We start from the raw sequence: 17,486 nt of genomic DNA on the forward strand, positions 1-17,486 counted from the left end.
GGAGGACTTTTCATTGATTTGTGGCAATTTTAATGTTTTCATATCTTATTCCTTATTTTCTTCATTCTTGCCTCCCCCCCACCTTCCTTTTCTTCTTCCTTCTTTCTATTCTTTACTTCCTTCCTTCTTTCGTGGTTAATCCACAGTTTAGATGATCCATCCAGAATTGTATGTGCTGCAAATGTATTTCACTTATGTACAAGTCCATCTGTATTGCTTTTCTTTATCATGCAAGGAATTTTGCAATCTTAATCTAACTCAGTCATACTGGGCTGCCTTGTGCTTAATCTCAGCATACAGTTTTCAGTCACAAACAAGTCAGTTTGATGACTTTCCCTAAAAACTTATTGAAAACCAGTTGTGTAGGCTCTAGGAAGGGGCTTTGAGGAAAGAAGACTTGATGGAATGGATGAAATGGTGTTTATTATGGTGGAGCATTTCAAAGAGTATGGACCTGCATATAGAAAATTACTTAAGACTAGAAAGCAAAGCAGAGAAGGCAATGGCACCCCACTCCAGTACTCTTGTCTGGAAAATCCCATGGATGGAGGAGCCTGGTAGGCTGCAGTCCATGGGGTCGCTAAGAGTTGGACACGACTGAGCGACTTCACTTTCACTTTTCACTTTCATGCTTTGGAGAAGGAAATGGCAACCCACTCCAGTGTTCTTGCCTGGAGAATCCCAGGGACGGGGGAGCCTTGTGGGCTGCCATCTATGTGGTTGCACAGAGTCGGATACAACTGAAGTGACTTAGCAGCAGCAGAAAGAAAAGAGTTACCTCAAAAATAACAAAAAAAACTTCACAGAAAAGAAATGTTATGTTAAATAGCTTGGCTTTTTGTGAACTATATATATATATATATATATACACATATACATATATACATATATATACATATAGCCATTAATGATCTAAATACTGTTTATTGATTTCACTAAAAGTACTAGAAGATGTAAGGGTAAGGAGTGATGTAAGAAAGCTAAATCTTCATTTATTATGAGAGGCTATAGTTATAGAATGAGTAAGGCTCAGGAGTTTAAATTCTTCACAGCTCTGTAAACTCTGTAACCCTGGGAAAGATAACCTCTCTGTGCCTCAGTTTTGTCATTAATGAAATGGATGTAATAAAAATATACTGTGTTACTGGTTTATGGGGAATGGTTCGGTGTTTAGTCACTCAGTCATATCTGACTCTTTGTGACCACATGGACTGCAGCCCGCCAGGCTCCACTGTCCATAGGGATTCTGCAGGCAAGAATACTGGCGTGGGAAGCCTTTCCCTTCTCCAGGGGATCTTCCCAACCCAGGGATCAGACCCAGGTCTCTTGCATTGCAGGCAGATTCTTTACCAGCTGAGCCACCAGGGAAGCCCAAGAATACTGGAGAGAGTAGCCTATCCCTTCTCCAGTGGATCTTCCTGACCCAGAAATCGAATCAGGGTCTCTTGCTTTGCAGGTGGATTCTTTACCAACTGAGGGTATAAGGGAATTATGAGGATAGAGGGAAGGTATGAGGTAAGAGTCTTATGGTGAATAGTAAATGAATAATACATAACATGCACTTAGAATTACATACATTAAGGTTACCTAATATGATGGTAATAATTGATAGTTTATATGTAATATCTAAAATTGATAAGAAATAGCAAGGCATGTATAGAAATATAGACATAAGTACTGGGAGAAATAGCTGGAAAAGTTAAAGCAGTTGCCTCTGGGAAGTAGTATTGGGGATTGTATCTGGGAACATTTTAAATCTTTTGGCACTGTTTGACTTTTATACATGTGTTACTTTGACAAAAGTTTGGGAGGTGGTTTAATTATGTATCAGAGTCTCAAAAGTGATGGGAAGGAGGGAAGAAAGCAGTGTGAGACACTGGAAACTGTCCTGAAACTGCCCTCTCACCTGCCTCCTGCTCGTCCCCTTCACCAGAGGAGCTGCTCCAAAGTGCTGTTTCCAGGCTTCTTCAAGCGCCAGACTGCTGCATGTTTTTTTTAATTAAAGTCCCAGCAAATTCTGACTCTCCTATTTCTTTTTGAATTTTTTATTAGGTAGATCAGTCTAACTACTCTCAGCATGTTTAAATTTACCTTTTATATATTATTTTAATTAATACTTCCTAGATTCAGAGGTTAAAGAAGTAAACACAGAATGTTCTGAGAGAGTAACTGTGTGTGTGTTTGTTGAATACCATTACTACAATACTTTTTGTTTCTGTGCAAAAATAAATAATGTAATTATAAATTTATTTTTAATTACTTTAATAAATTCATGTATAATTGTATTGTTTTATGTATTAATTTGCTAAATGATATTCCTAAAGGAAGGTGAGTAATATTTGATAATCCTTGAGGACATTGTCACTTTTTTACAGACACAAAAGTAGTCAAATTATTCACTGTGAGTATGTATATACACACAGGATTAAATAAATTGGTAAAGATAACATTGGAGTCTGTGTGCATGCCTGCTCAGTTGCTTTAGTCGTGTCTTACTCCTTTGCGATCCCATGGACTGTAGCCTGCTGGTCCATGGGATTCTCTAGGGCTCTGTCACTTATTTGATTAAGCATGACATTCCCAGTTGGGCCAGTGGAAAGAGCCAGGCAGTGACTGAGCACTATAGGCCAGAATAACCAAGATAAGCATGAGGCTAAGACAGAATAGCTAATCACCTAACTCTACTAGGCTTAAAAATGGAGTTCTTGTGACAACCAGAAAGGTGGTTTTTTTGTGTTGGAAGTTAGGACATTGAGAGAAAAAAACCACTGATTTATGGTGAACATTAACATGATAATAGTTAATGCAATTTACGGAAATTGTCACCAACTTTTTCCACATTAAAATTATATTTTATTTCTCTTTACATATTTTATTCTTTGGATGGAAGGTCATAAATGCAGCCCACACTCAAGTAGGAAGGAGAGAGGAAACATCACCTCCTGGAGTGGGGAGAGTTTATGTTTATTCCTCGGAATTCTTCTATGAGGAAGATTTGTCTCTTCTCTCCTATTTATTTAATATTTATTTATATCAGTCTGGACTCTATTTTATACTTTGGGTTATAATCCAAATACTATGTTTATTATTTTATTGCTCAAGTTGTTCCATTGGGTACTTTTAAGGTTGGCTTCTGTGTTTCTTTATTGTTCCCAAACAGTATGCCCAATTCTTTTGTTTTTTGAACACATGTTTGCTTTTGAGGCATCAATATCTAGATAATTAGCTTCAAGTTGACATACTACAAAATGTAGTAGTGAAAAAAAAAGTTTGTTTTTTCTTTAATTGAATCAAAAAGTTTAATTCAATTTAAACATGTTTACATTTTTTATAATCTTAACTATTATTTAGATTAATGTTATCTTTTTTGATCAGTAAACATGTAAACATACCCAAATAGAATAAAAATATACACTTATGTTTAGTACTGATAAGTTGGAAAAACTGTAGCTCTGTTTTATTAAATTGTGGTAACAACTTGTGAAAGTTGTATATAATGTTGTGAATCAAATGTTCATCAGAAAACTTTTAAAGTGGGGAATTTCCTGGCAGTCCAGTGGTTAGGACTCGGCACTTTCACTGCTGAGGGCCTGTGTTCAACAATTTCTGGGTAGGGAACTAAGATCTGGCATGCTGAGCAGTGTAAGAAAGAAAGTCTTAAAACTGTGTTTATCTAAGTAAAATCTGCATTTTAATTAATTTTTTAATTATAGGAAAACAAAGTGCTGCGGACAGTTCCTCTTCTGGCAGCATGTCTCCCCAAAGATAAATGTAAAATCAAGATTGGTCGTCGCTTCAGTGAGGAAAGGTAAATTAATTTTTAGGGCAATTTAATCAAATTCTTTTTTTACTTTAAAAATGATTTTCTTCAGGTTATCTATCAGACCTAGAACATAGTACATTGGAGGTGGCTAAAAAATATAATTTCTGCCTTCTCCCTCAGGGCATGTATATTTACTGTTTTTTCATTTTTGTTAAGATGGTTTGTTTCAAGATGTTAGTACTTGTATTAGATTCCGTTCCTGTTTTTCTTTCTTTTTCTTTGAATTATATATGATATCCATTTATATAAAAACATATATTCCATTTCTAGTCCATTAAGACCTTCCTAAGGTACAGTGACAAGAACTGTATTTAGTATTCTAGTTATAAGCACATCATATTTTTAAAAAAATGATAGAATGCCTTCTCTTGTGTTGAAAATGTTTTTTTGATGAGGTCCAGTATGTGTAGGAGATTGTTAGTTGCTATCTTCACAGACAATTCTACAATACTCTTGGATCTTATTTTGTTCTGTATTATAGAACCCATTAATATAGATATATATTATTTAAATTTTTCTACAAGTTGTTTCTTACCTTTGAAGCATATTTGTTGCTTTTCTGCCTATTCACAGTTTTCACAATTACTTTGATCCTATCTATGCTAAATATCTGAGGTTATTGATGTTTCTCCCGGCAATCTTGATTCTAGCTTGTGCTTCTTCCAGCCCACTGTTTCTCCTGATGTACTCTGTATAGAAGTTACATAAGCAGGGTGACAATATACAGCCTTGACGTACTCCTTTTCCTATTTGGAACCAGTCTGTTGTTCCATGTCCAGTTCTAACTGTTACTTCCTGACCTGCATACACATTTCTCAAGAGGCAGGTCAAGTGGTCTGGTATTCCCATCTCTTGAAGAATTTTCCACAGTTTATTGTGATCCACACAGTCAAAGGCTTTGGCATAGTCAATAAAGCAGAAATAGATGTTTTTCTGGAGCTCTCTTGCCTTTTTGATGATTCAGTGGTTGTTGGCAATTTGATCTCTGGTTCCTCTGCCTTTTCTAAAACCAGCTTGAACATCTGGAAGTTCACAGTTCACGTATTGCTGAAGCCTGGCTTGGAGAATTTTGAGCATTACTTTACTGGCATGTGCAGTGAGTGCAATTGTGTGGTAGTTTGAGCATTCTTTGGCATTGCCTTTCTTTGGGATTGGAATGAAAACTGACCTTTTCCAGTCCTGTGGCCATTGCTGAGTTTTCCAAATGTGCTGGCATATTGAGTGTAGCACCTTCACAGCATCATCTTTCAGGGTTTGAAATAGCTCAACTGGAATTCTATCACCTCCACTAGCTTTGTTGGTAGTGATGCTTTCTAAGGCCCACTTGACTTCATATTCCAGGATGTCTGACTCTAGGTGAGTGATCACACCATCGTGGTTATTTGGGTTGTGAAGATATTTTTGTACAGTTCTTCTGTGTATTCTTGCCACCTCTGCTTAATATCTTCTGCTTCTGTCCTTTATTGAGCCCATCTTTGCATGAAATGTTCCTTTGGTATCTCTATTCCATAACCTCAGAAATGCAGATGACACCACCCTTATGGCAGAAAGTGAAGAGGAACTAAAAAGCCTCTTGATGAAAGTGAAAGAGGAGAGTGAAAAAGTTGGCTTAAAGCCCAACATTCAGAAAACTAAGATCATGGCATCTGGTCCCATCACTTCATGGGAAATAGATGGGGAAACAGCAGAAACAATGTCAGACTTTATTTTTTTGGGCTCCAAAATCGCTGCAGATTGTGATTGCAGCCATGAAATTAAAAGATGCTTACTCCTTGGAAGTAAAGTTATGACCAACCTAGACAGCATATTAAAATGGAGAGGTATTACTTTGCCAACACAGGTCCGTCTAGTCAAGGCTATGGTTTTTCCAGTGGTCATGTGTGAATGTGAGAGTTGGACTGTGAAGAAAGCTAAGTGCCGAAGAACTGATGATGGACAGGGAGGCCTGGCGTGCTGCAATTCATGGGGTTGCAAAGAGTCGGACACGACTGAGCGACTGAACTGAACTGAACTGATACTATATATATTTTTAGATGAAAAATTTAATTTCTCTTGAAAATATGGAGATTTCTTTTTCAGTTCACCTATGAAAATGCTAAGATTAGTGCCAGCACCAAGCCTAAGGAATTTACCAAACGTTTTTCTTCCTTTATTAATTTAGCTTTGTGTTATGAAAATAACATCATATTAGAAGTTCATAAAATAACTTTTTTCCTTTTTCTAAAATTATTGTTTAGGCATTCTTTATATATATATATATTTGCAGTTTGCATTGCCTTGCCCTGCAGAAGTGAGCTTTGGTCTGGGCTTGGTGCTGCTGTTTGAATTTTGCCGTTTTTTGGGGAATGGAAGCATGATCCAGAGCTCTTCCCCCGGGAGCAACCAAATAATTTACACTGTGACACTTCTTTCACACACAGAGGCTCTTTATAATGATAGTTTCTTTATAATTCTTGGATAGATGTGGATATATAATCTGCCAACTTGGACCTTGTTTTTTTACTGCAAAAATGGTAAATATCTTGGTGGTAGAAGTGGAAACCATCTGGGTCATCCCTAACAGTTGGCTCTCTAACCCTTCCACAAATGTGCTTGGGCATGAGAAACTTGATACTCTTCTAAATAGTCGAGCTCATTTTGAGCCTATGTTATTAAGTTCAGTTTTTTTGATGGTGCCTAATATAGTGCTTATCCAGTAAATTATTATTCACTCTTGTATTTTAAACTAAAGCTGATTAAGAATATTGTTTTAATATTAGTCTAGTAATTAAATGATTGATTTAGTTTTCTGTTATGGAGTTTGTGATATTACCATGGGGGGATAAGAGGCATATTACTTTTGGTATCATTTGTAAATAGAATTTAAATGTACTATTATCAGTTTTTAGCCACTAGTATATAAGAAAAGAGTTGGGCTTTGTATATTAGCCCTGTATACTATGATTTTCTAAGTTTATTTGTTAGTCATAGAAATTGTTTTGTAGATCCCCTAGAACAGTAGCATTTTCTGTCATTTATATGTCCTCCTTTCTGTTGCTTATGGCTTTTATTTCTTTTTCTTGCCTTATTGCATTAACTGGGACTTTCAGTATGTACATCGTGTATTATGAGTGGCAAAAACCTGTATCTTTACCCTGATCCTAATCTCAAGGGACATTGTTAAAACTGATATTAACTGTATATTTTTGTAGATGCCATTTATTAGTTCAGAGATGATACCATATATTATCTTTAATTGATTCTTTAACTTGTCTCTTTCCCCCTGAAGTTTGTTTCATTGCTTGCAGACAGGCTGTCTTATTCATTATTATATCTCTTGTGCTAAAATGCTTTAACATGCATTTTTGAGAGAAGTTCAATAAGAATAATAAAGCTTCTGTCCTCCTCACAGATTAATAAATAATAAAGACTTTTTATTTTAAACTTTTAGAGATCCTGAACTTTCAACTATTTGTCGGAAGTCTGATACATTAATATTATATCCAGGGGCTGAAGCTGCTAATTTGGAAGAATTTATATTAGATTCTCCTGTTTATCCTTCCACAATAATCATCATCGATGGCACGTGGAGCCAGGCCAAGGACATTTTCTACAAGAATTCCTTGTTCCGACTGCCTAAACAGGTACACTAGTATTCTGACCTAGGGAAAATACAAATGTATAGTTCTACGTGTAGTATGTATTTTCTGAGAGAACACACGTATGTTGTTATATATGAATTTGATGGTATTTATATATAAGCATGTCTATACATAGATATGAATATGCTCTTGTGTATGTTTTACATATATGTAGAAAATTTCAGATTTGTCCTTATTTCTTAATTCCTACCATCAAATCTCACCATTATTTAGTTATTTAGATATATTAAAAGTCTCTGAAACATTTAATCAGGATAGTCTAAGGATTATTTATTTTATGTGTATTAATGTTTTTGTTAAGAAATATTATGTTTAAATATTTTGGGGATACTAAATTGCTTTTTTCTATTGGAAATGACTGAGTTTTTATGATGGGCTTTTTTGGTCATTCATGATTATAATCATAAAATCATTATAATCATATAACGAAATCAAAGTTTAGTTTGTTGATGTAATTGATGATAAATTTCCTAACTGTTGAACTGTTCTTGTGTTACTAGAATGAACACTTAAACAGTATTCTTTTGATATATTGCCAAAGTTTATATTTTAGTTAATGGCATTAAATTATAATTTACATATTTTTTGTACTTTTATTACAATATTTGAGAACTAATATAATGTTCACTTCACCAAATAGAAATTTTAGTATTTTTCTATGGCTTAGAGTAGTTTAAATAATAGTTTTGCTCCTTAAAATTTACATGGAACTCAATGGTAAAACCACCTGATCCTGGTCACTTTAAAATAACTTGAAAATACTTCTTTCAAAGTCTTTTATCAAAATTATTTAAGCTTTCTACTTCTATTTGATTTGGTTTTTAATAGCTTATCTTTTTAAGGGAACTGTTCCTTTCTCTTGGGTTAACAAATTGGTCGTCTGTACCTATATATTCTTAAGTACTTACTTGAATTTCTTCTCAATGTTTACTTTTTTTTAATCTCTGTCTCTCTCACACACTCACACTTTTTCCCATGAACAGACTCAAAAAGGGTTTCCCTATTTATTGAGCTTTCGGAAGTGTTAACCTTTAGATTATTTTAATGACTATTAAAAGTTATTCTTTCTTCATTAATTTGAGCTTTTTCCTTGATCCGTTTATTTCACGTTTTCAGATTTTTTCTTTTTGAGTTTGTAAAATTTGTGCTTACTAGTGCTATGTTTCTTTACCAAGATTAGTCAGTTTCTTCTTTAATAATAAAGGAAGACTGTAATATTTCTTCTTAGTGTAATTGTCATTGTTTTCTGTGGCTTTGGATTGATGTGCTTTTTGTATCTATAGTATTGAAATAATTTGTTATCTGTTTTGATTTCATTCTGTTCATGAACTACAAAGAGTTCTTAATTCTCAAGTGTTCTAACATTTTTTGTCAGTATTTTATTTCTTATTTTGTTGGATTATGATAACATTGCCAACAATATTTTGAATAATTTTATGATATTTATGAGGGAAAGTGCATGGAAAATTTTTATGCATGTTTTATGAGTAAAAAAAAATTTATGTTCTTTATTTACCAATGAAAGTGTTTACATCTTTATAAAGTTTGTTATTTGCAGTTTTTCTTTAAGCTTTTATTTTTGGCATACTTAGGCTATTTTATATTGAAACGGGTATATGAAAAACATGTTTGTATATTTTTAATGAAATTATTCGTATATTTTCAATAGTTTTTACATACTTTTCTATGCTCTTTTTAGGTTTATACAAGCCATGCACTTAGTGAAAAATAGCTGTGAAGCCCTGATTCTGAGATTTTTGATCTCAAATTCTTTATAGTTTTCATTCCTTTTAACTAAAATGTGGGCATGGTTTTTAGATGAAACTCAGTTAACATGTTGAGTGCTTTGAATGGGCCAGTACTATTTCCAAGTACTTTACATATATTAATCTATTTAATCTTTCCCCAGATTCCATGATGTAAATATTGTTAATTGTACTAGTTAACTTCACTCTAGATCATATAACTACTTCATAACAGAACTGTGATTTGAATCCATCTAGTTTAGAGCCACAGCTTATGGTCTTAAAGTACTGTACCACTTCTGAAATGGAAAACTTTCATCTGGAATATTTATATATTTATATATATATATATATATATATATATATATGATGGCTTCTGTAGGTTTATTTAACTTCTGAAGTAGTTCCTGTGTTCACAAGGAACTTCCATGTGTTCACATGGAAGGCATAAATACTGTTAGAATGTGGCACATTTCAGGTAAAATTTTATGTTTACATTCCCTTTTTCAGGGGATCTTCCCAACTCAGGGATCAAACCTAAGTCTCTGGCATTGCAGGCAGATTCTTTACTGTTCAGCCACCAGGGAAGTGTGTGTTTGTATTACATTTAGATATTTCTTAGTATAAAGAAAAAAGTTTGATGAAAGTGTTACATTTGTGAAACATTTGTGCAAATATTTGATTTTTTTTTTTTCTTTTTTGCATGGTTATATCATGTCTGCAACTCTAAGCTTTCATTTTGTGGTAACTACATGACTACCACAGAAATGAAGTAGATAGTCACATTAAAAAAATTAAAAGCTATTTTAAAAATGAAAATAAACCAAAACTGTTTTTCTCTTTTAAATTTAGTAGCAGATAAGGAAATAGGTAAATTAATTTTCCTAGTCCTACTACGCCATACTTTTCTATCATCTTTTTCTCTTCTTGTTTTTCCAAACTAGAAGCAAATGTAGGTAGATTATATATTAAACCTTTAAATGGGTATCTCACAGCCAGAACATAGGAGAAAATGGCTAAAAGAAACATCAGATAGGTTTAACATGGGGGAAAATATCACCATAAACTAAAGTGAAAAGGCAAATGGCTCTTGAGTATGAATCAGCAAAAGGCTTCATAAACTTGGAGTTCTTAGAAATTAATAAGGTAAAGGCAGAAATCTCAAAAATGGGTCATCAATATAAAACCAAAGTTCACAAAATAGAATGTAATTTTAATGCCATCATCACTTACTCTAATAATCATATGATAGACAAGATACAAAGTTGTGAACTTTGATGCTGAAATAACTTCAAACTTAAAGAAAAATTTCAAAAATAGTACAAAGTTCCCTCAAGTACCCTCAGCTGTTAACTTTATGCCATATATCACTCTGTCTCTATATAATTATGTTTTTCTAAACCTTTTGAGAGTAAGGAATAGATATTCCAGTTTTACTTTTTGGAATTGAAATTTTGCTAGCTCTAGACCAGAAAGATGATTTTTTCCTAAATGTTTTTGCTGGAAATAAAAATAATAATTTAAAACATGACATAATTTATAAAAACTCATTTTATATATCTTGAGAAGTTTCATCTTAATGTATTTTAGAAATATGAATCACTGTAAAAACAATAGTATGCATTGCTTTTTAGCGTATCATAGTATTCAGCCCCAATATATGAGCATGACTTAGAAAAGATACATTTCTAGACGTTGTTGCAAAAAAATCCAATGAAATTGTATATTTACTCTTTTTAAAACATATAAATATATTTTGTACATAAATTATATATGGTATATATACAGTATATAAGTATATACTTTGTATATGTTCAGTTCAGTCACTCAGTTGTGTCCGACTCTTTGCAACCCCATGAACAGCAGCATGCCAGGCCTCCCTGTCCATCACCAACTCCCGGAGTCCACCCAAACCCATGTCCATTGTGTCGGTGATGCCATCCAGCCATCGCATCCTCTGTCGTCCTTTTCTCCTCCTGCCCTCAATCTTTCCCAGCATCAGGGTCTTTTCAAATGAGTCAGCTCTTTGCATCAGGTGGCCAAAGTATTGGAGTTTCACCTTCAACATCAGTCCTTCCAGTGAACACCCAGGACTGATCTCCTTTAGGATAGACTGGTTGGATGTCCTTGCAGTCCAAGGGACTCTCAAGAGTCTTCTCCAACACCACCATTCAAAAGCATCAATTCTTCTGCGCTCAGCTTTCTTTCTAGTCCAACTCTCACATCCATACATGACCACTGGAAAAACCATAGCCTTGACTTAGACAGACCTTTGTTGACAAAGTGATGTCTTTGCTTTTTAATATGCTGTCTAGATTGGTCATAACTTTCCTTCCAAGGAGTATGTGTCTTTTAATTTCATGGCTGTAATCACCATCTGCAGTGATTTTGGAGCCCAGAAAAATAAAGTCAGCCACTGTTTCCACTGTTTCCCTATCTGTTTGCCATGAAGTGATGTATGTATATAGACATAAATATATACAAACAGAAATAGGTGAGATGAATTGAAAAGTGGATTGATTTTTAAATGTTACTATACACATATCCTCAGACACATATATAGTTATAAAGTGATATTGGTAATTATAATGATTATATAGTAAGGTCTGAACTGTCTTCTGTAACATTAAAAAATTCACTTGTTTTTAGTATTTCTCCCATTTCTTAAAAACATTTCCTGTATATGTGATGATTTTTACTTAATTATTAACTTTATTCCTCTGCTTTTCTGAAAGAAAATTTATTTTATTATATAGTGGACTTTCCTAGGGGCCTTGCTTTAATATATGATACAAGTAAATTGTATGTAACATGTCTTTCTCATGGATGACAGAAATCCAACTCAAGCTAAACAAAAGAAAGTATGTAAGTCATGTTACTGGGAAACTCCGAATAGATGGGAATGGGTTCTGACTTAGCTGAATCTGGTGCTGAAGCATCTTTTGAGAGTTTGCTTCCCTTTGTGTTCTGATTTTTCTCTTGTTATGAATGAGCTTCCTCCCTGCCACTGGAAGATGTGTGTGGGAAGTGGTCTCCCCTGGTTTTATTTATTATAATAGAAAGATAAATTATCTTTCCCAGAGTAGAATCCTGAGTTGTTCTTTCATTGGAGTTGTGGATGGTGGTACCATTATTGACAGAAGTACCACAGGAATTAGGAATAAATTCCTTAGGGAACTTGGGGTGTTGCTATCAGCAGGATGATTTAAAATCATGAATGGGCAGAACAAAAGCCCTTAAGATAACTACAGTCTACTATACAGCAGTTGTTTACTTGTAAAAGCATGCTTATTTATACATTTCTTGGTTCATTCAAAGCTACTGCTCTATATAAATAGTTTAATAATTCTTTCTTACAGTCTAGTTCACCAAGTGAAAAGTAAAAATGAAAAAGGAAAACATATATCATCTCTTGTCAGTAAGAGATGTAGTTTAAAATAATCTCTGAATAATGTAGTTAAAGTTAATTAGGTTTTATTTCTAAATGTAATTTATTTGTCATTTCTTTTACCACCACCTCAGTATACATACACCTACATACCTGCTTTTTGCATCAGTTTGTCTTAGCTATTCGGAGAAGGCAATGGCACCCCACTCCAGCACTCTTGCCTGGAAAATCCCATGGAGGGAGGAGCCTGGTAGGCTGCAGTCCATGGGGTTGCTAAGAGTCGGACACGACTGGGCGACTTCACTTTCCCTTTTCACTTTCATGCATTGGAGAAGGAAATGGCAACCCACTCCAGTGTTCTTGCCTGGAGAATCCCAGGGACGGGGGAGCCTGGTGGGCTGCTGTCTATGGGGTCGCACAGAGTCGGACACAACTGAAGCAACTTAGCAGCAGCAGCAGCAGATATAGGAAGATGTGATAAGAGGGAATATTCTCCTGGACCATAACTAGAGGGCAGGTGTCCAGAGATCTTTGACTGTTAAGGCCTAGTCCAGTAATAGCACATTGAGTGACCTATCAGCAAAATCTTCTCCAGACCTAGGAATGAGCTTTCTTAGCATCATGGGACAAAATGGTCATGAAAAGCCTCCCAAACTATGGTAGGGTTTATGACCTTGAGGGGCATCCTCTCAGTGACAAATTGGTGCTTGCCAAGGGCATTTGCTGTCTCTCTCTGTGGGGACTGAATCCTGTTTTACTGCAGCTGTTGACCTTCAATGCGCCCTGAGGGGAGTTCAGGGTGGATAACAGGAATGGCAGGAAAACTGGTGAGACAGGTCTTTAGATAGTTAGATATTTTCAGGAACTGATTTTATGAGCCCAATCCTTGCATCTCTTCATATCTAGAAAAGCACTAGATCCCTACATGGTGACATCAGCTCCTTGTGACTAGCAGAAAATCTTCTGTAAGATAAATGTCACATGACTGAAGCGACTTAGCAGCAGCAGCAGCAGTCTTAGCTATTATTCTTAGTTTAGTTGATCTGCTTAGTTTCTGTAGTAGTATACATTTTTTGCTTTAAATACAAGAAAGAAAAAAATGACAAAAAGAAAACAGAAATAAGAATTAACATCCAAAGTATTGGTCTTTTCCCAAATACACAGGTGGACTTCATACTTGCCTAATAGTGGAATGAAAGAATTGTAAATCAGACACTAACTTGCTGTGGTCAGTTGTGTCTGATTCTTTTGTGACCCCGGGGACTGTAGCGTGCCAGGTTCCTCTGCCTTGGGATTTTACAGACAAGAATACTGTAGTAGGTCGCTATTTCCTCCTTCAGGGGCTCTTCCCGACCCAGAGATTGATCCTGTGTCTCCTGCATCTACTGTGTTTGCAGGCAGATTCTTTACCACTGAGCCACCTGGGGAGCCCAATGCAGACATTAACTTGGCCTCCCTTTAATCTGAATTTCTAATATATCCAGGCCATTTGGCAATGAATGAATATCTCTCCCCTCAGAAGAATTTTACACAGGAGACTCTTGACATTTGCTAGGAATAAATCTAAGGTGAACATGGAAATGTTTGTAGAGGCTTCTGGCTTTCTTCATAAACTTATTTTCAGGGAGTGTTTGCATATTCTTGCTTTATTGCCTTTAAAACTTTCACTAAAGCTTGATTTCTCACTTGATAGTCAGAGCACTGTTGGGAGCACTCACTGGCTAAGACATTTTCGTAAAAACTTTGTCTTGTGTATATATAGAGCTATTGCTGCTGCTGCTACTGCTAAGTCGCTTCAGTCATGTCCGACTCTTAGCGACCCCATGGACTGCAGCCTACCAGCCTCCTCCGTCCATGGGATTTTCCAGGCAAGAGTAATGGAGTGAGGTGCCATTGCCTTCTCCGATGTTACATCTAATTTGTTGCCTAATTAAAATTCATTGTTATCCTTAAAATGTTTTTTATTGAGGTGTAATTGACATGTTTGTTATATTAGTTTCAGGTGTATGGCATAATGATTCAATATTTGTATATATTGCAAAGAGCTGTCCACAGTAAGTCAAGTTAATATCTATTCCTCTACACAGGTACAGAATTTTTTTCTTGTGATTAGAATTCTTAAGATCTACTCTCTTAGCAACTTTATTTTATTTATTTTTTACTTTACAATATTGTACTGGTTTTGCCATACATTCACATGAATCCACCATGGGTGAACATGTTCCCCCACATGGGGGAACATCCTGAACCCCCCTCCCACCTCCTTCCCCATCTCATCCCTCTGGATCATCCCAGTACACCATCCCCAAGCATCCTGTATCCTGCATTTAACCTGACTGCCCATTCGTTTCACATATGATAATATATATGTTTCTATGCCATTCTGCCAAATCATCCCACCCTCACCCTCTCCCACAGAGTCCAAAAGACTGACTGTTCTATACATCTGTGTCTCTTTTGCTATCTCGCATACAGGGTTATTGTTACTATCTAAATTCCATATATATGCGTTAGTATACTGTATTGGTGTTTTCCTTCTGGCTTACTTCATTCTGTATAACAGGCTCCAGTTTCATCCACCTCATTAGAACTGATTCAAATTGTATTCTTTTTAATGGCTGAGTAATATTCCATTGTGTATATGTACCACAGCTTTCTTATCCGTTCATCTGCTGATGGACATCTAGGTTGCTTCCATGTCCTGGCTATTATAAGCAGTGCTTCGATGAACATTGGGGTACACGTGTCTCTTTCAATTCTGGTTTCCTCAGTGTGTATGCCCAGCAGTGGCATTGCTGGGTCGTATGGCAGTTCTATTTCCAGTTTTTTAAGGAATCTCCACACTGTTCTCCATAGTGGCTGTACTAGTTTACATTCCCACCAACAGTGTAAGAGGGTTCCCTTCTCTCCACACCCTCTCCAGCATTTATTGCTTGTAGACTTTTGGATCGCAGCCATTCTGACTGGTGTGAACTGGTACCTCATAGTGGTTTTGATTTGCATTTCTCTGATAATGAGTGATGTTGAGCATCTTTTCATGTGTTTGTTAGCCATCTGCATGTCTTCTTTGGAGAAATGTCTGTTTAGTTCTTTGGTCCACTTTTTAATTTGGTTGTTTGTTTTTCTGAAATTGAGCTGCATGAGCTGCTTGTATATTTTTGAGATTAATTCTTTGTCCGTTGCTTCGTTTGCTGTTATTTTCTCCCATTCTGAAGGCCAGCTTTTCATCTTGCTTATAGTTTCCTTTGTTGTGCAGAAGCTTTTAATTCTAATTAGGTCCCATTTGTTTATTTTTGCTTTTATTTCCATTGTTCTGGGAGGTGGGTCATAGAGGACCCTTCTGTGATTTATGTCAGAGAGTATTTTGCCTATGTTTTCCTCTAGGAGTTTTATAGTTTCTGATCTTACATTTAGATCTTTAATCCATTTTGAGTTTATTTTTGTGTATGGTGTTAGAAAGTGTTCTAGTTTCATTCTTCTGCAAGTGGTTGACCAGTTTTCCCAGCACCACTTGTTAAAGAGATTTTTTTCTCCATTGTATATTCTTGCTTCTTTTGTCAAAGATGAGGTGTCCATGGGTGTGTGGATTTATCTCTGGGCTTTCTATTTTGTTCCTTTGATCTATATTTCTGTCTTTGTGCCAGTACCATACTGTCTTGATGACTGTAGCTTTGTAGTATAGTCTGAAGTCAGGCAGGTTGATTCCTCCAGTTCCATTCTTCTTTCTTAATATTGCTTTGGCTATTTGAGGTTTTTTGTATTTCCATACAAATTGCGGATAATAATAATATACTATATACATTTTAAAAAACACTTTCTTCCTATGCCTTCATTTGGCATATGAATTAAGGAAGGTAATTCATGTAATTAAGGCTAAAAACTTGTGAAATTGGGATTTTGCATTTTATGACTTGCTGTAATTTATATCCTAAGGATTACATTCTACGTAAAAAGTGAGGTCCACCAGTTTTCAAAGACACATAGAAATTTAAAATAATTAATTCAAAATCTAACAACTTTAGAGTTTATAAAATATGAATTACTGAAGAGTAGATACAAGGCTGTCTTCTTAGAAATTTATAGTACCTTGTTTAATGGAATATGTGGCACAGGCCCCATGGCATATATCATCCCAGACTCTTGACATCAGACTGCCTGGCTTTATACTTGGCTCCACAACTTACTTACCATTTGACATGACAGGTTACCTCTGCTCTTAGAGTCTTCATTTGGAAAATAGAAATAATAATATCATTTACATAATATATTGTTGTGACATTCAAATGAGATAACACACACAAAGCATTTAGCATAGCTCCTGGCTTATAGTGTGTACCTACTAAGTATTATTTACTGATAATACGTATAATGTCATTGGATAACTAGGGCTTGCCCAAATAATTTACTTTTTTCATAGTTAATAACTTTGCTTCAGATTACCAGATAGTAATAAAATGTAGAATATATTTCTGAAGCTAGAGGATCTTGAGTTTCAATAGACAACTGAGTTAAGTTCTTAATTCTTTCTGGAAAAATTGTATTTTTTAAGGGATACATTTTAGTCTTAGCAATGATTTAATCACTTTCTTGCATCACAGTAATTAAATAATTGTTAAAAAGAATATAATTATAATTCATGTTTAGGACTTTAATTTTTTACAAAAGTAATATATTCACATGGCTGAAAGTTTAAAAGATATGAAAGAGTTTAGAGTAAAAAGTCTTCCTCCTGCCTCTCTACCCCATATACCCTTTTACCATTCTCAGAGGTAACCAATATATCAAGTTCTTGTGTATTTTTCCAGATTATTTTATTTATATACAACTAAATCCCCCCTTTCCTCAATATGTGGTAGATACCTGCTGCTCTGATCCTTGCTTTTTTCATT

General features: G+C 35.2%; 1 protein-coding gene across 1 annotated transcript in view; it reads left to right on the forward strand.

The window, feature by feature from the left end:
- DTWD2 (DTW domain containing 2) overlaps positions 1–17,486 on the forward strand; it is a 107,748-nt gene that overhangs the window by 34,522 nt on the left and 55,740 nt on the right. The window contains exons 3-4 of the mRNA XM_061423001.1: positions 3,714–3,808; positions 7,254–7,446. Of these exons, the coding sequence (XP_061278985.1) occupies positions 3,714–3,808; positions 7,254–7,446 (288 nt within the window). The remainder of the gene's footprint in view (positions 1–3,713; positions 3,809–7,253; positions 7,447–17,486) is intronic.

Source organism: Bos javanicus, chromosome 7 (genome assembly GCF_032452875.1).
Source record: "Bos javanicus breed banteng chromosome 7, ARS-OSU_banteng_1.0, whole genome shotgun sequence".
Classification (NCBI taxonomy): domain Eukaryota; kingdom Metazoa; phylum Chordata; class Mammalia; order Artiodactyla; family Bovidae; genus Bos; species Bos javanicus.